Source organism: Arachis ipaensis, chromosome B2, assembly GCF_059453495.1.
Source record: "Arachis ipaensis isolate K30076 ecotype BB chromosome B2, ASM5945349v1, whole genome shotgun sequence".
NCBI classification, from domain to species: domain Eukaryota; kingdom Viridiplantae; phylum Streptophyta; class Magnoliopsida; order Fabales; family Fabaceae; genus Arachis; species Arachis ipaensis.
In genome coordinates this window covers 114,577,501-114,600,070 of record NC_142437.1, presented here as the reverse complement: position 1 = coordinate 114,600,070, position 22,570 = coordinate 114,577,501, and the positions used below count along the sequence as shown (strand labels likewise).

The 22,570-nt window shown below is 34.3% G+C and overlaps 1 protein-coding gene, 1 non-coding gene and 2 pseudogenes across 2 annotated transcripts; 2 read left to right on the top strand and 2 right to left on the bottom strand.

Annotated features, from left to right (window-relative positions):
• Positions 1-634: 634 nt before the first annotated feature.
• Positions 635-1,547, bottom strand: LOC148575292 (protein FAR-RED ELONGATED HYPOCOTYL 3-like; annotated as a pseudogene).
• A 2,382-nt stretch (positions 1,548-3,929) lies between these two features.
• On the bottom strand, positions 3,930-4,274 carry LOC148575291 (E3 ubiquitin-protein ligase PUB23 pseudogene; annotated as a pseudogene).
• Positions 4,275-4,533: 259 nt separating this feature from the next.
• Positions 4,534-6,953, top strand: LOC110269302 (4-hydroxy-3-methylbut-2-enyl diphosphate reductase, chloroplastic-like). Its single transcript, XM_088505193.1, has 8 exons — positions 4,534-4,614; positions 5,075-5,271; positions 5,494-5,664; positions 5,735-5,866; positions 6,127-6,262; positions 6,359-6,444; positions 6,653-6,838; positions 6,927-6,953. Exons 5-8 carry the CDS (start codon positions 6,235-6,237, stop codon positions 6,951-6,953), a joined length of 327 nt encoding a protein of 108 aa, XP_088361319.1. The 5' UTR covers positions 4,534-4,614; positions 5,075-5,271; positions 5,494-5,664; positions 5,735-5,866; positions 6,127-6,234.
• Positions 6,954-15,977: 9,024 nt separating this feature from the next.
• Positions 15,978-16,085, top strand: LOC148575290 (small nucleolar RNA R71). The gene has a single exon (XR_015906423.1). It is a non-coding gene; the product is annotated as a small nucleolar RNA R71 (small nucleolar RNA).
• Positions 16,086-22,570: the final 6,485 nt, after the last annotated feature.

Sequence of the window (22,570 nt, the reverse complement as noted above, 5' to 3'; positions counted from 1 at the left end):
GCCCTGAACCCTGAACACCGAACCCTAAACCCTGAACCCTGAACCCATAAACCCTAAACCCCTAAAACCCTAAATCCAAAATCCTAAACCCTGAAAATCCATCCAAGAAAGAGTTTTAAAACTCCACCAATGTAAGTTAAAAATATTTATGTTACTCTTTTAGATTTTTTTAATAATTTTTGTTTAATTAATCACACGAAAAATGTAACTAGCACTACACCTGGTTTTCGTTTCTCAAAATAAATTCTAATTATTCAACTTAGAAATTAATACACTAGACGAATAAAAAAACTACATATATCAATATAGAATTTCATCAAAAAAGTGACTATTCATTAAAGACTAACAACAGTCAAAAATTAACCCTGCTATAACCATGGTGAACCGAAATTTGCTCATGGGTGAATAAAAATTTACATTAATAAAAACTAAAACTTGTACAACCCTCTCTTGGATAATTCATATCTGGTGCATTATAAAGAGTGGAGCTTGACTGAATCGATGATCCGGAGTCTAAAAGGTTCAACTACAAAAGATATAATTAATTGTATATTAGCAAAATGAACAATTAAATTTTTAACTAATCAAAAGCAAGTCAATTTTACCTCGCTTGGAGCTGTCTTTTTCCTTTTCTTCATGGCATTTGAGATCTTTTTTTCCAGGTTTGATCCAAGTCTGTTCTTGGGCTGACCTCTTGTTTTGACATGTGGTGGGCTTTGAAGGTCATTCATATTGCTTAATGTCGCTTCTTCGTGGGTTAACAAACTTTTTCCTTTCTTTCTCTCTTGATATTCTTCCATCTCTGCCATGACCCTGTCAAATGCTCGGTGCAGAATTCTGGTCAACTCTTCAAACTCGGATGCAAATTCACATATATTGTGCAACCGAAACACCAATTCGTCAAATCTCTTACTTCTCGGCTCCAGTAGAGGTTCATCTTGGCTGCTCTTGATGTGTATATGCCTCCTCTTTATGTTCTTGCTCTAACGTTCTAATATGTATTTCGGTGCCACATTATCCACTCGCTCAAAACTTAGGACGCTTAGGGAATGGCGGCACAATATGCCCCTAAACTCAAATAGCAATCAATAGCACTTTACATCTCGTGATACTGCGTCGTACGTGATGACAAACTTGTTGAATGTGGAGTTGGAAACCTGCTCTATGACTTCATATGTTGTGAATCCTAAGGTGGAATGCATTGATCTTATGATACAGTTCACTTTACCTCTGAATTGAACTTGAACTTCCCTAAACTTCTCATGGGTATATAGATGTTGAAACTGTGCCTGTATTGCTGATTTTGTTGCGCACGGTATCACGGTGTGAAAATCTGCAGCATCGAATTCTCTCTCTGCTTGCTCTCTGCTTGCTAGGCAATTGTCGTATTGCTTCACGAATTGTCTCAAGGAGCTATTCCGTGTGATGAACTTGTTGAAAAATGAATGCATGCTCTCGATCCTTTGTGTGCTTCTCATCCCGGCCCAAAAGTGGTGATCCAAGTAAACTGGAATCCATATATACCGATCCTCGTACATCTCTGCAAAATAAACTGAACCCATAAGGTGTGGTGAACCAAAAATAGTGCATGCTTTGAGAAAAAAACGATATGAGCATGAAAATAATTCGAATTGAAATCTCAATTACCTAAAAGCCACTTGTTGCCTCCGAGGCCGTACTTTCTGAGGAAATCGATCCAGTTTCTGTCAAATGCTTCTTTTGTGTATGAGTTCCAAACAACATGGCTCATCTCTTGTTCAATTTAGTTTTGTCCCTTGTATCCGTTTAATTTACTTGGGATCTTCTTCATAATGTGCCAGATGCACCAGCGGTGAATTGTTGTTGGCATGCACAGCTCAATTGCCCTTTGAATCGATGCGCATTGATCGGTAAGAATACCTTTTGGTGCCTTCCCTCCCATGCAACGTAGCCAACACTCAAATAGCCATTTGAATGATTGGATGTCCTCATTTTTCATCAGCACGCATCCGAAAAGTGTCGACTGGCCGTGGTGATTCACGCCCACAAAAGAACCTAAAACCAAATTGTATCTGCATAAATAACAAGCAGACTGTGGTGAACCGAAATATATACATGCACTGCACATCAAAATATATTTGAATGAATTGAATACTTGTTTGTGTTATAGGTGGTATCAAATGAAATCACGTCTCCGAAATACTCAAATGTAGCCCTGCTTCTTGCATCGGCCCAAAATGCATGTTTAATGCAGTGATCGCCTTCAAGGTTGAGCTCAAAGAAGAAATTTTGGTTCTTCTCTTTCATTCTTACTAGGTTCTTCCCAAATTCTTTGGCATCGTTTTCTTCGAAAATATTCCATACTTCCCTTGTGATGTAATTCCTGACGTCTTTTTCTATAAAACCTAGTTTACGGTGGCTGCCAGCTGCTGCCACAAATGATTGATATGTTTTGCTTGGTCTGATTCTGGCTTCCTCGTGGGTTTTGATGGTGTGACGCACGAACATGCTAAGCTCCCTGTGTTGTTTGAGCATCTCAGCCTAGTCTAGACAACAAGGATGTGAGTTATTCAAAACAACTTTGGAAATTGTCCAAATAAAGACCAACATCCTTCATTATGTGTACGTAAATTCTGGCCGAATAATTTAACCCAGCTGAAGGGTTTGTCTTCAAAATTGGAGATATCTTGGATTTCCACCTCCCCTCCCTGGTGCATACAATTAGTTGATTCTTAATCTTGTCTCTGTCCCGAGGCATGTTCCTTATTTTCATAGAAAAACCGGCAAGTTTGGAATAATGTTTGTAGAAATTTCTAGCTTCTTCTAGTGTCTTGAAAATTATTCCCACCTTTGGGACAAATTTTTCATCCACAACACAGCTGGTCTGCACAGTGAACTGAAATCTTAATTACGATGAACCAAAATTTTAATTACAATGAAACAATTATATAGTGCTTAGGGAACAAAATAGAATATATTCGTCTAATTTTTTTAGACTCCTTTCTGCATACCGAACCAAACACATGGACATGGTGAAATAACTCTATAGTACTTACCGAACCGAACATAACAGTTACTCACAGTGAACGAAACCATTATACAAAACCAAATTCGAAACAACTCTATCTACAATTTACATATTATCAATTTAATTCAATTCAATTCAAATACAGATCACCTCAGTCCATTTAATTCGATTCAAATAAAATTAGCAATTGCATTCCATTGAATTCGATTCAAAATTCAATAATCCAAACCTCATTAAATTGATGCATTTTGGAAGAATTATCTAATCTCACTCATTCAACTGATTTAAAGTTGATTCATTCATTGTTTCAATTCAGAAGTGCAAATCGAAGAAGAAAACGAAGAAGAAGAAGAAGAACGACGAAGCTAATTATATTGAAGTCAATCCAGATCCATAATGCAGAGAAGAAAAACGCGAACAGAGGAGAACAACAAATTTAATTAGGTTGAAGAAGAAGAAGGAGAAGAGGGAGAAGAGGAAGAGGAAGAGGAAGAAGAAGAAGAAGAAGAAGAAGGAGAAGGAGGAGGAGGAGGAGGAGGAGGAGGAGGAGGAGGCACTACAAGATTTTTACTTATTTATGGGATTTTTTTGTGGAAATTTTAAAAAACCTCTACAACATATTTTATTTATGACAAAATATAAAACTCCCATTAATTAATACTAGTTTAAATTCTTAAGCCCAACTACCCAAACTAATATCTAGACTAACATACTCAAATTAAACTCAAACAAATTTCACTTTAAATAAAAATTTGTCCAAAAAAAGTTAAAAGAGAAAAAAGAGGGTTCTGAAACCCTAATCTACTCGCTGCCACAACATTCATCACTTCGCCATTGTCACCGTCAAGTTGCCGTAGCGTCTGAGATCAGAGGGAGAGTTAGCTCGCTGCTGTTTCCATTCATGTCCTCGTCGTTGCCGCCTTCAAGCTTCTACGTCAATGTCCTCATCTTTGAGGAGCTTTGAGATCTTGTTTTTATTAACCGGTGGTTTAGATGTGGAAATTCTTTCGATGCCATGGGAAGCGTTGATGGTACACCATAAATGAATCAATCCGCCAAGAGTGTGGTTTGGAATTAGATCGGAGAAATCAGAAGAAGAGAGTTGTTGCTTCGTTACGGAGCAGGTCTTGTTCTTATCGGAGAAGAGCCATGTCTCGATGCTCTCTCTGTCGTAGGTGATGCCGGTGGAGACGGTTACGGGATCCTTCATGATTTCAAGCGAGATTGGGCAGAGAAAGAACGGAGGAACATCAATCTCATTATCCATACTCTAATGCTCTATGGTTACAAGCTTACAATAATAATAATAATAATAATAATAATAATAATAATAATAATAATAATATATTATTATTATTATTATTATTATTATTATTATTATTATTATTATTATTATTATTATTATTATTATTATTCTCTCTTTGTTTATGCAATGAGAGAGATCTTGCTGCTAGGAGGTGCTTTATTAAGAAGAGTAAAGATAGAGAATGGAAAATGTTTGCTGAGAAGAGCTTCTCAACAATCTCAAGTTTTTCAGATTAATTTATTTTAAAAAATTTGTGCAGGAACTAATAGCCAAACAAACAAAGAGGTTGTGATTGAGCTTGGTGAGTACTCTGATGTACCTAAGTTAATGTTGAAAAAATAAATAGTAATAATGAAATTGGTATCTGTGAAGTTGTAATAATTTTGTTGCTGCTGAGTAAATTATAAAGTGCTACTGAAATTAGGAAAATGTTTTAGTGATTTTTGAAAGAATGCGTATGCAGGACTAGTCTTTTTTTTTTAGAATGATATATTAGAGCTATCTTTTCTTATTAATTTTGCTGTAGTGCTTGAAAATTTAATATCAATGAGTTTAATGGTTTATGCATATTTCTGCTGCAAAATTGAATTTATTGAATTTAATATCAATGAGTTTTTGTTGGGACTTTTCATGATCATCCAGAGTAGCTAGTTCTCTGAGAAATCAGACATGCAGCGTGGTGTTCTTTGTTATTGATGTTAAGTTACCTTGTTTTGTGTTTATGTAGTGAATTTGTGTGTGTCATATTTTTGGAATTTCAGGTGACATAATTAAGACTTTGAAGGAAAATAGTTATGAGTATACATGGGGAACTGTCACAGTGAGGCTGGCTGAAGCCTATGGCTTCTGCTGGGGAGTTGAGAGGGCTGTTCAAATCGTGTACGAGGCGAGAAAGTAGTTTCCTAGTGAGAATATATGGCTTAACAATGAGATCATCCACAACCCAACTGTTAATCAGGTCTGTTGATATTCTCTTTTTGTCTATCACCATCAGTGATCTCAGATTATTTTTAACTCGGTGCTTTCTAGTTATACCATAAAGTGCATGAAGTTATAAGAATTTGTCGGGCGCCTAAAATATTTTCTCGATGTGGTTGATTTTCTTTGTAAACATGAAGTTTTTGTGTGCGTATCGCCTTTTTTAATGTTGAATGCTGAACTTGGTAAGTTGTTAATGCAGAGATTACAAGAGATGAAGGTGCAGGATATTCCTGTTGTGGAAGGAGAAAAACAATTTGAGGTTGTTAACAAGGGTGACGTAGTCATATTGCCTGCTTTCGGAGCAGCAGTGGATGAGATGTTGACTTTGATTGAGAAAAATGTTCAAATTATTGATACAACTTGCCCATGGGTTGGTTTACATTCATCCTCTGTCACCAGATACTGAGAGTTAAGAGTATTTATGAAATAATTGTTTGTAGGTGTGGACTTCTGTTGAAAAGCACAAGAAAAAGGATTAGACCTCAATAATCCATGGTAAATACGTGCATGAGGAAACTGTAGCAACTGCATCTTTCGCTGGAAAGTATATTATTGTGAAGAATATGAAAGAGGTTTGTACTAAGTTTGTGTGTGTTTGAAGGTGTTGCCTGGCATGGTAGACATCTTTTCTCCTTTATTCTTGAATTTTTTATTCTCTTCCTTGGCTTCTTTTCTCAATTTTTTTTAATTCATCGTATTCATATTTTCAATTTTCAATATATGTGTTATTGACTATCAATCAATACTTTGAATTGAACTTCAATCTGATCTGCTGCTTAGAACTTCAATTCATGCTTGGTATATTTAAGTTTTTTCACCTATTGTTGTTAAGGTGCCATGAAATTGAAGAATGATGACGGCAAAATATTTGTTTGATTGCATGCTAATATTACTCTGGGAGTTATTAGCTTGTAGACTCCTTATGTAAAGTTAGACTACAATGCTCAAGGGAGAGACCGAAGAAACAGGTTAGTTTTCTTTTTCCCTTTCCTTCTCATGCTATTTCTTCAGAGATTACAAGCCTTGTCATAATTATTTTACTGATTGTTTTGCAAGGAAACTAGTGGAGAGAACTATGATGCAAAAATTTGGTGTAGAAAACATCAATGAGCACTTCATGAGCTTCAACACGATTTGTGATGCCACTCAGGTGGTCTTTTTCTGCCAATTAGATTTCTTGCTCCTTTTTTTTAGGAATAGTTAAAATCTGATTACCTTATATTCTCACAGAAAAGAAACGATATTAGAGTTTTGAGCCAGTTATAGATTGTTGTATATATAACTTGTCTATGCCAGAGCAATGGCTAGTGTATATATGTATTTATTCAACTCAACAGCTAAACCAAATTCTCTTTCAGGAGCGACAAGATGCTATGTATAAGCTGGTGGAACAAGATATGGATCTTATGCTAGTATTTGGTGGGTGGAACTCAAGCAAAACATCACACTTGCAAGAGATTGCTGAGGAATGTGAAATTCCTTCTTACTGGATCGACAGGGAGCAAAGAATTGGTCTAGGAAACAAGATAGCACACAAGTTGATGGTAAGAATGGATACTGAAATTGATGCCTTATCCACTTATCTCTTTCACACTTTACCAGTAGTAGTAATTTATTTATTTTGTCTATCAGCATGGTGAACTGGTGGTTACAGGGTAGGCCTTGAGATTTGCCAGGAAAGGGAAGCCAAAGATATAGTGGTTCTAGACATCAAATGGGATGTATTCGAATTGATGAAGAGGTGCAATTTCTACAATCCATATATGATGCAATTTTATTCTACAATGATGTGCTGCTATGTTTAGCAGATGCTAACATTCTCAAACTCTAAATTGATCTTTTTATTGGTGCTTTTAAGCAGTTTTTAATTTAAAATAGACAAAAGAAAATGGAAAATAGACGATGACATTGTATAGATATGTTGAATGCTAGAATTTGAGATTTGATTCTGTTTTTTGTTGAAGGATAATGTTACCTTATTAGTTAGTAAAACTGATTTCTGAAAGATTATCATATAGCTATGATCCTAGGATAATGTTATCTTAGCTAGTGTAATATTATCTTGCTTTTGGTTGAATTGATTTTGATATGGCAGTGCTCAGAATTAGGAATAATCTGGTAGTGGTTTGCCGTTGTTCAGTTTGTGGCTCTTTTTTTTTAATTTGAATATTAACTTTGTGGGGGTTTTAAACCGCCACAAAAATGACAAAAAACTGCCAAAATTCATTAACTCAAAACCCCCCACAGAACAGCGAAAAAACCGCCACTAAATAATGTCGTGGTAGTTTTCTAAAACTGCCACAAATAAGCTCGTGGCACCTCCGATTTTGGAGGTTTTAGAAACTGCCACAATTCATTTTGTGGGGGTTTGAAACCGCCACAAAACACAAAAAAAACCGCCACAAAATGGCAAGAATCTTGTAGTGAGGAGGAGATAACAAGGTTTACATTGAGAAAGGTTTACGTTGAGAAAGGTTGATCATGCAAAAGAAGGATTACGTTATATACTTTATATGAGGCGCGTGTAAAACAAACGAGTGTGGGTGGGAAAAAACGTGTGAGGTAGAAGGTAATTGGATAACATCCATATAATTTTTACATGGATGCAAAGCTTTTCCGTTAATTCTATTATATATTAGCCTTTTTTATATATATTTTGATTTATATAATTAATACTCATCTTGCTATTTTCGTTTTTTTAAATTATTCTTTTTTTTATGACTTAACAATTAAAAAAAAAGGCAAAGAAAAGGAAAAAAAAAACACGATAGCTACAGACGGAGGCTAGGAGTAGGGGTGTCCATGGGTCGGGTGAAATTGGGTTTGATGTGACCCAGACTCAGCCCAAAATATATACCGGGTCTATTTGTTAGACTCGAATCCGGCTCTAGACCCGATGAAACCTACACACTTTCGGGCCACGATTATACCGGGTGAAAACCGGGCCGTTAACATTACCTTCTTGTAAGCTAGCATGTGAAAATATCCAAATTTCCAAGATCCTAACCATTATTTGACATCGTAAAATTTACTTCGAAAAATATAACAAGAACCAACCCTTCCCTGGAATTAAAGCATAACCAATTAACCACAATCAATACTAATATTGTCTAATAACATCAAATATTTAAATCAATACAAATAACACAATATTATGCATTAGTCTAAAGTCTTATGCATTATAAACATAAAACATTAACTTATAGTCTTATAATGAGTAATTACACAAAAGATTAAGGTTTACAATACTTAAATTCCACATAAGAATAACCATCATCCATCACTAATAATACAAAATATTAATTGTGTATGATGACCGGACCACCGGGCCAAGTTCGGGTGACCCGAACTATGACCCGAACCCGACCTAAAATAATGACCGGATCTATTTTTAAAACCCTTACTCAACCTTAAATCCGATAAAATCACATCAAATTAGTCCCTAAAATATTCGGGGTCGGACCGAATCATAACACCCTAGCTAGGAGCCTAAAGCAGGAACGTCTTTCTTTAGTATTATTATTGTTAATATAAACTTCATTATTTTTTTTAGCATTCTTTAATATGAGTTTTATTTTATTATTTGTTTAACTATGTAAAATTATATTATATTATTAGTATATAAAAATCAATTATTCTTTTAATTTGTTCGTTTGATATGTTTATATTATCATTCGGTTTTACATTTTTATCTAAGAAAATATATACTTTTGATTAAATTTATGCAAATTTACATGTTCCCTCCCTTACTCTCTTATGGGCTTATGGGTATGAAGAAGGTGATTAGGATATGAGAGTTTTCATTTAAAGAAAAAAAAATTAAACTCACCAAAATATATTTACATTAAAATGTTAATAAATTTAAATTTATTAGTATTTTATTTTGTGATTATATAATTATAATTACATCTATTTTTATTTAAAAGGATAGATATCTTAATTATCTTCTAAAAAAATCTATATTAATTGTTATTCTAAAGAATTTGTCAGATGTTTTTACAAAAAAATATATTTTGTTTGGTATAATTTAATTTATATATTCTTTCAAAATATAAACATTTTTATCTTTTTCATATATTATAGTTATTTATTCTATTATATAAAAATTAAATTTACGTACTTAATAATAAAACTGATGTTGTGGCATGTTTTTGAGAATATTTTTTATTTTTTTAACTCATTAAATATAATTTACTACGATAAATTAATTATATCAATTAATTAATTTAGTTAGATATTTAAATATCACACAATTTATTATAATTTGTATCAATTTATTTTAGTAGTATTTTTTAATTTATTTCTTTTAATGTTTTAGTAGTATTTTTTAATTTATTAAATCAAATTAATTATATTAATTATATATATTAATTAATTAATTTGATTAATTTATTAGTCATTAAAATAATAAATCTATGAATAAAATAGGTAATTGAGTTACTTTCAATTAATAATTAAATCAAATCAAATCATATCTATTTATCCAAATTCAAATCAAGTAAATTAAAGACCAAACTAAAATAAGATGATTTTTTACTTATTCAAATTGAATGTAATAAATACAAATTAATTTTGTTAGATAATCATGATCTTCTGATTTTCTATATATAGATAGCTAAACAAAATTATAAGAATTATCATTTTTATCGCTTTTGCTATTTCAACTCTTCTTTTCTTCTTTTTTTTTTTTTGTATAATTTTTTTATATATAAATGTACTTAAAATGAGAAGTCATGAACGAACGTTTCATTGATTGTTTGTTTGACGAATATCATAACTCAGAAATGACTCGATTTAGACATTCTACCGCTGTCGATAAAAGTTAGACCTGTAGTCATTTAGGGTAGTCAGTGTATTTTTTATAGTATTGGATCAAATAATATTTGTTAAAATGAATAGGGAAGTTCTATGGTGTGGATGAAAAAAAAAATCTACACCTGTGGATATTATGTGGCAAGCTTCTTAGATGAATATGTTTTGGTTGGTCATAGTCACAAATTCAGCTGATGGGACACTAGGTCAGGGAGAAGCAGCGATTTTACAGTTGTACTGCACATTGTAGAAAAAGTTAATAAGTGTAATTAGATGCTGGTGCGCAGAAATTGTGATTACACTTTGATTATGTAAAATTCATCGCTCTTTCTTTCCCTGGTAATGGCGCCAAAAACATGATGCCAATACCATGGTTCACAACTTCGCACAACTAACCAGCAAGTGCACTGGGTCGTCCAAGTAATACCTTACGTGAGTAAGGGTCGAATCCCACGGAGATTGTTAGTATGAAGCAAGCTATGGTCACCTTGTAAATCTCAGTCAGGCGGATATAAAATAGTAATGGGGTTTTCAAAATTAATTAATAAAATAGGGATAGAAATACTTATGTAATTCATTGGTGAAAATTTCAGATAAGTGAATAGAGATGCTTTCGTTCCTCTGAACCTCTGCTTTCCTGCTATCTTCATCCAATCAGTCTTACTCCTTTCCATGGCTGGCTTTATGTGATACATCACCACTGTCAATGGCTACTTTCGGTCTTCTCTCGGGAAAATGATCCAAATGCCCTGTCACGGCACGGCTAATCGTCTGGAGGCATCACCTTTGTCAATGGTTTCATCCTATCCTCTCAGTGAAAATGGTCAACGCACCCTGTCACGGCACGGCTATTCATCTGTCGGTTCTCGATCATGCTGGAATAGGATTTACTATCCTTTTGCGTCTGTCACTACGCCCGGCAATCGTGAGTTTGAAGCTCGTCACAGTCATTCAATCATTGAATCCTACTCAGAATACCACAGACAAGGTTTAGACCTTCCGGATTCTCTTGAATGCCGCCATCATTCTAGCTTACACCACGAAGATTCCGATTAAGAGATCTAAGAGATACTCATTCAATCTAATGTAGAACGGGAGTGGTTGTCAGGCACGCGTTCATAGGGAATGATGATGATTGTCACGTTCATCACATTCAGGTTGAAGTGTGAATGAATATCTTAGAAGCGAAATAAGAAGAATTGAATAGAAAACAGTAGTACTTTGCATGAATCTTTGAGGAACAGCAGAGCTCTACACCTTAATCTCTGGAGTGTAGAAACTCTACCGTTGAAAATACATAAGTGAAAGGTCCAGGCATGTCCGAGATGCCCAGCCCCTAAAGCGAGATCACAGGATCAAAATACAATCCAGGATGTCTAATACAATAGTAAGAGGTCCTATTTATAATAAACTAGCTACTAGGGTTTACAGAAGTAAGTAATTGATGCATAAATCCACTTCCGGGGCCCACTTGGTGTGTGCTTGGGCTGAGCTTTAACTTTCCACGTGCAGAGGCCATTTGTGGAGTTGAACGCCAGGTTTTGATCCATTTCTGGCGTTCAACTCTGGTTTTTTATCCCTTTCTGGCGCTGAACTCCAGAATTGGGCAGAGAGCTGGCGTTGAACGCCAGTTTGCGTCGTCTAAACTTGGGAAAAGTATGGACTATTATATATTTCTGAAAAGCCCTGGATGTCTACTTTCTAACGCAATTAGAAGCGTGCCATTTCGAGTTTTGTAGCTCCAGAAAATCCATTTTGAGTGCAGGGAGGTCAGAATCTAACAACATCAGCAGTCCTTCTTCAACCTCTGAATCTGATTTCTGCTCAAGTCCCTCAATTTCAGCCAGAAAATACCTGAAATCACAGAAAAACACACAAACTCATAGTAAAGTCCAGAAATGTAAATTTAACTTAAAAACTAATGAAAACGTCCCTAAAAGTAACTAGATCCTACTAAAAACATACTAAAAACAATGCCAAAAAGCGTATAAATTATCCGCTCATCACAACACCAAACTTAAATTGTTGCTTGTCCCCAAGCAACTGAAAATCAAATAGGATAAAAAGAAGAGAATATACTATAAATTCCAAACTATCAATGAAACATAGCTCCAATCAAATGAGCGGGACTTATAGCTTTTTGCCTCTTGAATAGTTTTGGCATCTCACTTTATCCATTGGGGCTCAGAATGATTGGCATCTATAGGAACTCAGAGTTCAGATAGTGTTATTGATTCTCCTAGTTCAGTATGATGATTCTTGAACAGCTATTTTATGAGTCTTGGCCGTGGCCCTAAGCACTTTGTTTTCCAGTATTACCACCGGATACATAAATGCCACAGACACAAAATTGGGTGAACCTTTTCAGATTGTGACTCAGCTTTGCTAAAGTCCCCAATTAGAGGTGCCCAGGGTTCTTAAGCACACTCTTTTTTTTGCTTTGGACCTTGACTTTAATCGCTCAGTCTCAAGTTTTCACTTGACACCTACACGCCACAAGCACATGGTTAGGGACAGCTTGGTTTAGCCGCTTAGGCCAGGATTTTATTCCTTTAGGCCCTCCTATCCACTGATGCTCAAAGCCTTGGGATCCTTTTTATTTTCCCTTGCCTTTTGGTTTTAAGAGCTTTTGGCTTTTTCTGCTTGCTTTTTCTTTTTCTTTCTATTTTTTTTTTCGCCTATTTTTTTTTCTGCAAGCTTTGTTCTTTGCTGCTTTTTCTTGCTTCAAGAATCATTTTTATGATTTTTCAGATTATCAAATAACATGTCTCCTTGTCATCATTCTTTCAAGAGCCAACATATTTAACATTCTTAAACAACAATTTCAAAAGACATATGCACTGTTCAAGCATACATTCAGAAAACAAGAAGCATTGTCACCACATCAATATAATTAAGCTAAGGTCAAGGATAAATTCAAAACTCATGTACTTCTTGTTCTTTTGAATTAAAACATTTTTCATTTAAGAGAGGTGATGGATTCATAGGACATTCATAACTTTAAGACAAAGTTACTAACTACTAATGATCATGTAATGAAGACACAAACATAGATAAGCACTTAACATAGAAAACGAAAAACAGAGAAAGTAAGAACAAGGAATGAATCCACCTTAGTGATGGTGGCGTTTCCTTCTTGAGGAACCAATGATGTCCTTGAGCTCTTCTATGTCTCTTCCTTGTCTTTGTTGCTCCTCCCTCATTGCTTTTTGATCTTCTCTTATTTTATGAAGGATGATGGAGTGCTCTTGATGTTCTACCCTTAATTGTCCCATGTTGGAACTTAATTCTCCTAGGGAGATGTTGATTTGCTCCTAATATTTATGTGGAGGGAAGTGCATCCCCTGAGGTATCTCAGGGATCTCTTGATTTACAACCACATGTTCTACCACTGAGCTATAGACCCTTGAGATGAATCTTTCCATCTCCCATGACTCGGAGGTGGAAGCCTTTGCTTCCCTTCCCCTCTTTTAGAGGTTTAGGTGTCATCAATGGTAATGGAAAAACAAAAAGCTTATGCTTTTACCACACCAAACTTAGAATGTTGCTCGCCCTCGAGCAAAAGAAGAAAGAATAGAAGAAGAAGAAGATATGGAGGAGATGGAGGGATGTGTGTATGGATGTGAGTGGTGAATGGAAAACAGAAGGGATGGTCATGAATGGAGAGAGAGAGGGTGAGGTGGGTGGGGATTCTGTGGGGACCACAGATCCTGAGATGATCCTGTGGGATCCACAGATCCTGAGGTGTTCAAGGATTTACAACCTTGCACCAAATTAGGCATGTAAAATGCCCTTGCACACAACTCTGGGCGTTCAGCGCCAGGTTGGTGCCCATTTTGGGCGTTCAACGCCCATTTGTTGCCATTTCTGGCGTTGAACGCCAGAACCATGCTTGTTCTGGGCGTTCAGCGCCAGGATGCTGCCCATTTTGGGCATTCAGCGCCAGAACCATGCTCTGTTCTAGCGTTGAATGCCAGACAGGTGCTTCCTCCAGGGTGTGATTTTTCTTCTGCTGTTTTTGATTCCGTTTTCAATTTCTATTTTTATTTTGTGACTCCACATGATCATGAACCTATAAAGACATATAACTAAGAAAAATATAGTTAGATAAATAAAAATTGGGTTGCCTCCCAATAAGCGCTTCTTTAATGTCAATAGCTTGACAGTGGGCTCTCATGGAGCCTCACAGATGTGCAGAGCTTTGTTGAAACTCCCCAACACCAAACTTAGAGTTTGGATATGGGAGTTCAACACCAAACTTAGAGTTTGATTGTGGCCTCCCAACACCAAACTTAGAGTTTGATTGTGGGGGGTTTTGGTTGACTCTGCTTTGAGAAAAGCTTTTTATGCTTCCTCTCCATGGATGCAGAGAGAGATCCTTGAGTTGTAAACACAAGGTTGTCCTCATTCAATTGAAGGATTAATTCTCCTCTGTCCACATCAATCACAGCTCTTGCTGTGGCTAGGAAAGGTCTTCCTAGGATGATGGATTCATCCTCTTCCTTTCCAGTATCCAGGACTATGAAATCAGCAAGGATGTAAAGGCCTTCAACCTTTACTAACATGTCCTCTACTTGTCCATAAGACTGTTTTCTTGAATTGTCTGCCATCTCTAATGAGATTTTAGCAGCTTGCACCCCATAGATTCTCAGTTTCTCTATTACAGAGAGGGGGCATGAGGTTTATTCCTGAACCAAGGTCACACAGAGCCTTAAAGATCATGGTACCTATGGTACAAGGTATTATGAACTTTCCAGGATCCTGTCTCTTCTGAGGCAATGTCAGTTGATCCAGATCACTTAGTTCATTGGTGAACAAGGGAGGTTCATCTTCCCAAGTTTCAATACCAAATAATTTGGCATTCAGCTTAATGATTGCACTAAGAAACTTGGCAGTTTGCTCTTCAGTAACATCCTCATTCTCTTCAGAAGAGGAATACTCATCAGAGCTCATGAATGGCATAAGGAGGTTCAATGGAATCTCTATGGTCTCTATATGAGCCTTAGAGTCCTTTGGTTCCTCAGAGGAAAACTCCTTATTGATCACTGGACGTCCCAGGAGGTCTTCCTCCTTGGGATTCATGTCCTCTCCTTCCCTTACAGGTTCAGCCATGGTGCTTATATCAATGGCCTTGCACTCTCCTTTTGGATTCTCTTCTGTATTGCTTGGGAGAGTACTAGGAGGGATTTCAGTGATCCTTTTACTCAGCTGGCCCACTTGTGCTTCTAAATTTCTAATGGAAGACCTTGTTTCATTCATGAAACTTACAGTGGCCTTGGATAGATCAGAGACTAAATTTGCTAAGCTAGATGGATTCTGCTTAGAATTTTCTGTCTGTTGCTGAGTGGATGATGGAAAAGGCTTGCTATTGCTAAACCTGTTTCTTCCACCATTACTAAAGCCTTGTTGAGGCTTTTGATCCTTCCATGAGAAATTTGGATGATTTCTCCATGATGAGTTATAGGTGTTTCCATAAGGTTCACCTAAGTAATTCACCTCTGCTATTGCAGGGTTCTCAGGATCATAAGCTTCTTCTTCAGAAGATGCCTCTTGAGTGCTGTTGGATGCAGCTTGTATTCCATTCAGACTCTGGGAAATCATATTGACTTGCTGAGTCAATATTTTATTCTGAGCCAATATGGCATCCAGAGTATCAATTTCAAGAACTCCCTTCTTCATAGGTGTCCCATTACTCACAGGATTCCTCTCAGAAGTGTACATGAACTGGTTATTAGCAACCATGTCAATGAGTTCTTGAGCTTCTGCAGGCATTTTCTTTAGGTGAATGGATCCACCTGCAGAAGTATCCAATGACATTTTTGATAACTCAGACAGACCATCATAGAATATATCCAGGATGGTCCATTCTGAAAGCATGTCAGAAGGACATTTTTTGGTCAACTGTTTGTATCTTTCTCAAGCTTCATATAAGGATTCACCTTCTTTCTGTCTGAAGGTCTGAACATCCACTCTAAGCTTGCTCAGCTTTTGAGGAGGAAAGAACTTGGCTAAGAAAGCCGTGACCAGCTTATCCCAAGAGTTCAGGCTGTCTTTGGGTTGAGAGTCCAACCACACTCTAGCTCTGTCTCTTACAGCAAAAGGGAAAAGCATGAGCCTGTAGACTTCAGGATCTACTCCATTAGTCTTAACAGTATCACAGATCTGCAAGAATTCAGTTAAGAACTGAAAAGGATCTTCAGATGGAAGTCCATGAAACTTGTAGTTCTGCTGCATCAGAGAAACTAATTGAGGTTTCAGCTCAAAATTGTTTGCTCCAATGGCAGGAATGGAGATGCTTCTTCCATGTAAATTGGAATTAGGTGCAGTAAAGTCACCAAGCATCCTCCTTGCATTATTATTATTTTTGGCTGCCATCTCCTCTTCCTGTTTGAAAATTTCTGACAGGTGCTTGCTGGATAGTTGTAATTTAGCTTCTCTTAGTTGCCTCTTCAGAGTCCTTTCAGGTTCTGGATCTGCTTCAACAAGGATGTTCTTGTCCTTGCTCCTGCTCATATGATAAAGAAGAGGGCACAGAAAAATAATAATAATAGAGATCCTTTTTTACCCAAGTATAGAGGTTTCCTTTAGGTGAGTGGAAGAAAAGGAGAAGGAAAGAGAGAGAGGGAATTTTTGAAAATTATTTTTGAAAAAGAGTTAGTGATTTTCGAAAATAGTTTTAGAAAAAGGTTAGTAATTTTCGAAAATTAAAATAAAAAATTAAAATAATTAGTTAAATAAATAAAAAAAAGAAATTTTGAAAAAGGGGGAAGATATTTTCGAAAATTAGAGAGAGAGAGAGTTAGTTAGGTGGCTTTGAAAAAGATAAGAAACAAACAAAAAGTTAGTTAGTTAGTTGAAACAAATTTTGAAAAGATAAGAGGTTAGGAAGTTAGAAAAGATATTTTGCAATCATTTTTTTGAAAAAGGTAAGATAAGAAGATATTTTTGAAAAGATATGATAGAAATTAGTTTTTGAAAAAGATTTGATTTTTAAAATCTCAATTAATGACTTGATTCACAAGAAATCACAAGGTATGATTCTATAACTTAAAGTTTGAATCTTTCTTAACAAGTAAGTAACAAACTTGAAATTTTTGAATCAAAACATTAATTGTTATTGTTATTTTAAAAAATTTGATATAAAAATTAAGAAAAAGGTTTTTGAAAAATAATTTTGAAATTTTCGAAAATAACTAAAAAAAAAGATTTGATTTTTGAAAAAGATTATGAAAAAGATAAGATTTTTAAATTGAAAATTTGATTTGACTCATAAGAAACAACTTGATTTTAAAAATTTTTGAAAAAGTCAATCCAAATTTTCGAATTTGATGAGAGAAAAAGGGAAAGATATTTTTTTGATTTTTGAATTTTTATGATGAGAGAGAAAAACAAGAAAAATGATGCAATGCATGAAAGTTATGGATCAAAACAATGAATGCATGCAAGAATGCTATGAATGTCAAGATGAACACCAAGAACACTATGAAGATCATGATGAACATCAAGAACACATTTTGAAAAATTTTTAATGCAAAGAAAACATGCAAGACACCAAACTTAGAATTCTTTAATGCTTAGACACTAAGAATTCAATAATGCATATGAAAAACAAGAAAAGACACAAAACATGCAAATGCAAAGATCAAACAAGAAGACTTACCAAGAACAACTTGAAGATCATGAAGAACACTATGAATGCATGAATTTTTTCGAAAAAAATGCAAGATGCACATGCAATTGACACCAAAATTATAACATGACTCAAGACTCAAACAAGAAACACAAAAATATTATTGATTTTTATGATTTTATAATTTTTTTGTATTTTTTTTCGAAAATTATATTGAAAAAGAAAAAAATAAGGATTTCAAAATTTTTAATATGAATTCTAGGAATCTTATGCTCTTTAGTCTAAAGCTCCAATCAAAGGGTCAGGCATGGCTTAATAGCCAGCCAAGCTTTAGTAAAAATATGAGTGTAATTCAAACATGACACGCCTGACATACCCTACAGTCATGGCTTTACAGCCAGCCAGGCTTCAACATACTTTATGAAACACTAGAATTCATTCTTAAAAATTCTGAAGAAAAATATATTTTTGAAAACATTTTTATTTTAAAATTTTTTTTTTTTGAAAACAAAGGAGAAATTTTTTGAAAGATTTTTGAAAAATTTTTTTTTTTGAAAACAAAACAAAAAGAAAATTACCTAATCTGAGCAACAAGATGAACCGTCAGTTGTCCAAACTCGAACAATCCCCGACAACGGCGCCAAAAACTTGGTGCGCAGAAATTGTGATTACACTTTGATTATGTAAAATTCATCGCTCTTTCTTTCCCTGTTAATGGCGCCAAAAACATGATGCCAATACCATGGTTCACAACTTCGCACAACTAACCAGCAAGTGCACTGGGTCGTCCAAGTAATACCTTACGTGAGTAAGGGTCGAATCCCACGGAGATTGTTGGTATGAAGCAAGCTATGGTCACCTTGTAAATCTCAGTCAGGCGGATATAAAATAGTAATGGGGTTTTCGAAATTAATTAATAAAATAGGGATAGAAATACTTATGTAATTCATTGGTGAAAATTTCAGATAAGCGAATAGAGATGCTTTCGTTCCTCTGAACCTCTGCTTTCCTGCTATCTTCATCCAATCAGTCTTACTCCTTTCCATGGCTGGCTTTATGTGATACATCACCACTGTCAATGGCTACTTTCGATCTTCTCTCGGGAAAATGATCCAAATGCCCTGTCACGGCACGGCTAATCGTCTGGAGGCATCACCTTTGTCAATGGTTTCATCCTATCCTCTCAGTGAAAATGGTCAACGCACCCTGTCACGGCACGTCTATTCATCTGTCGGTTCTCGATCATGCTGGAATAGGATTTACTATCCTTTTGCGTCTGTCACTACGCCCGGCAATCGCGAGTTTGAAACTCGTCACAGTCATTCAATCATTGAATCCTACTCGGAATACCACAGACAAGGTTTAGACCTTCCGGATTCTCTTGAATGCCACCATCATTCTAGCTTACACCATGAAGATTCCGATTAAGAGATCTAAGAGATACTCATTCAATCTAATGTAGAACGGGAGTGGTTGTCAGGCACGCGTTCATAGGGAATGATGATGATTGTCACGTTCATCACATTCAGGTTGAAGTGCGAATGAATATCTTAGAAGTGAAATAAGAAGAATTGAATAGAAAATAGTAGTACTTTGCATTAATCTTTGAGGAACAGTAGAGCTCTACACCTTAATCTATGGAGTGTAGAAACTCTACCGTTGAAAATACATAAGTGAAAGGTCCAGGCATGGCCGAGATGGCCAGCCCCTAAAGCGAGATCAGAGGATCAAAATACAATCCAGGATGTCTAATACAATAGTAAGAGGTCCTATTTATAATAAACTAGCTACTAGGGTTTACAGAAGTAAGTAATTGATGCATAAATCCACTTCCGGGGCCCACTTGGTGTGTGCTTGGGTTGAGCTTTAACTTTCCACGTGCAGAGGCCATTTGTGGAGTTAAACGCCAGGTTTTGATCCATTTCTGGTGTTCAACTCTGGTTTTTGATCCCTTTCTGGCGCTGAACTCCAGAATTGGGCAGAGAGCTGGCGTTGAACGCCAGTTTGCGTCGTCTAAACTTGGGCAAAGTATAGACTATTATATATTACTGGAAAGCCCTGGATGTCTACTTTCCAACGCAATTGGAAGAGCGCCATTTCGAGTTTTGTAGCTCCAGAAAATCCATTTTGAGTGCAGGGAGATCAGAATCTAACAGCATCAGCAGTCCTTCTTCAACCTCTGAATCTGATTTCTGCTCAAGTCCCTAAATTTCAGCCAGAAAATATCTGAAATCACAGAAAAATACACAAACTCATAGTAAAGTTCAGAAATGTGAATTTAACATAAAAACTAATGAAAACGTCCCTAAAAGTAACTAGATCCTACTAAAAACATACTAAAAACAATGCCAAAAAGCGTATAAATTATCCGCTCATCAGATGCTATTTATTTTTGGGCTGTTGGGGCTATTGGGCAAGTTTTATTTTTTTTTTTTGTGTATGTAGCCATGAGTGAATTTTGGACTTGGATCACAATTTTTTATGCAAGTGTGCAAAAAAAGTTTTCTTGTGGATAAAAATTAGTCAAAGATAGCATTAAAAATAAAATGGGCTAAAAAATTTTTTGGACTTGTCTGGGTTAACCGGTTTTTTAATTTTCAAGAAATGTGGCTAAACTTCTCTTAAATCTGACCCTAACTCATTATAAACACATTTTATATACCATCCCTGTAAGATACATTCCCACACGACTTGCACCCACATCTTATGTGAGTGTCCACTGCTGTTCACAATAATATAGTAATTGTTAATATTAAAAACATTAATAAAAATAAGAACAATAAGAAAAAAATTTACTCATATCATTATTCGGATGAATAAAAATATAAACGAAAAAAATGTTAAATATTTGTATTTATTTTTTTAATGCCTTTCATAAATATTATAATAAATTACGTACTCATAACGATTTCATTTACATTATTAATATGAGATACGTAATGTTTAAAAGGAATTCTCTATTTTTATAGTTCACTGAAACTATGCAAATTTATGCTATATAAATAATTACTAACAACATACTAATAAAGGATAACATTCAAAAAATTATAAAAATATTATTTTTCTATCTTAAATATGATTTTACTCTTTTATTAGTAACATACGTCAGATATTTATTTATTTATTTATTTAATTTTTTAGGTTAAATATCAAAACAATGCACTACATCCTTTTATTTTCTTTTTCCATTTAACAATATACAATCTCTTCTATCTTATGAGAACACTATAACAAAACAACAGTTACAGAAGCTTAGCCACATTCCTTGGAAATTAAAAAATCGGTTAACTCAGACAAGTCCAAAAATTTTTTAGCCCATTTTCTTTTTAATGCTATTTTTAACTAATTTTTATCCATAAGAAAACTTTTTTCTGCACACTTGCATAAAAAATTGTGACCCAAGTCCAAAACCCACTTATGACCACATACATAGAAAAAAATAAAACTTGTCCAATAGCCCCAATAGCCCAAAAATAATTAGCATCTAATTACACTTATTAACTTTTATACAATGTGTAGTACAACTGCAAAATCGCTGCTTCTCCCTCACCTAGTGTCTCATCACCTAGTGTCTCATCAGCTGAATTTGTGATTATGGCCAACTAAAATGTGTTCATCTAAGAAGCTTGCTACATAATATCCACAGGTATGGATTTTTTTTCTATGCACACCATAAAACTTTTCAAATGAATATACCCATTGTAATGAATTTTCTTTGTTAATTTGTTATCTTTTACCAACAAATAACATCCATGTTGAATATATTATTTTCATCAGAAGTCTTACATGATTGATTGATAATTCTGTATAAAAATACTCCTGTGGTGACTAAATAGTAAATATCGTACCATTAGATTATATTTGTTTCTAATGGGTGAACATTCATGCCTAATTACGATTGGAGTTGAGGAAAGTCACAAAAATATTAATAATAAAAATATTGTTTAATTTTAATACCCAATAATAATGTATAAATAAAATTAATATTGTCCTGTACAAAATAATAAAACATATATTATACTTAAGTAACGTAAATTTTTTTTCATGCAAATCACATTAAATACATCATTTTAATTTGCTTCCATATAATTTTAAGTTTTCATTCACTATTTAACCCTCTTCATATCTTTTATATTTTAGATAATTATTTTATTTTCTTTCACTCTTTAAAATGTTCAAATAATATTGTATTTTGTTTTTTATTTAATTTTCTATATTTTATAATTTTTTTATCTTCTAACATTATTCTTTAATATTTTATATGATTTTATTTTCTTATTTTTTCAATTAATTTTTTATATTTTGCTCCTGCTTAAAAGGATCAAGATCCTTTAAAATAAAGAAAAATTCCATCTGTATAAAATTATTTGATGTATTTTGTTCAATTTTCTATACTAATTTTAATTTTTATTTATTTCACTAAACTATATTTAATATTTTTATTTTGTAGATTTTGTAGATCTTTCACTTTTTTTTAATTAAAAAATAATAATAATTTTTTTATATTTTGTATTTTTTATTTCATTTTATATTTTTGTTATTCTTTATATTCTTCATATAATTTATACAATTTTACTTTTTTCTATCATATATAAAGTTTTTTCTTTCTTTTGTCTAGATTAAATTAAAATTAAATTTTTAGGTACTATTATAATTAAAATTTATTTATTTTTATTCTTTATTTTTTATATTATTGACCTTATTTATATAGATAATTTAAAAATACTTGGTGATATAAAAAAGAAATTATGTGGTATAATCTAAAATTTTTAGCAATAGAGTTAGATATCTATCTTTTAGAATTTTGAATATTATAATATTCTAATTTATTATG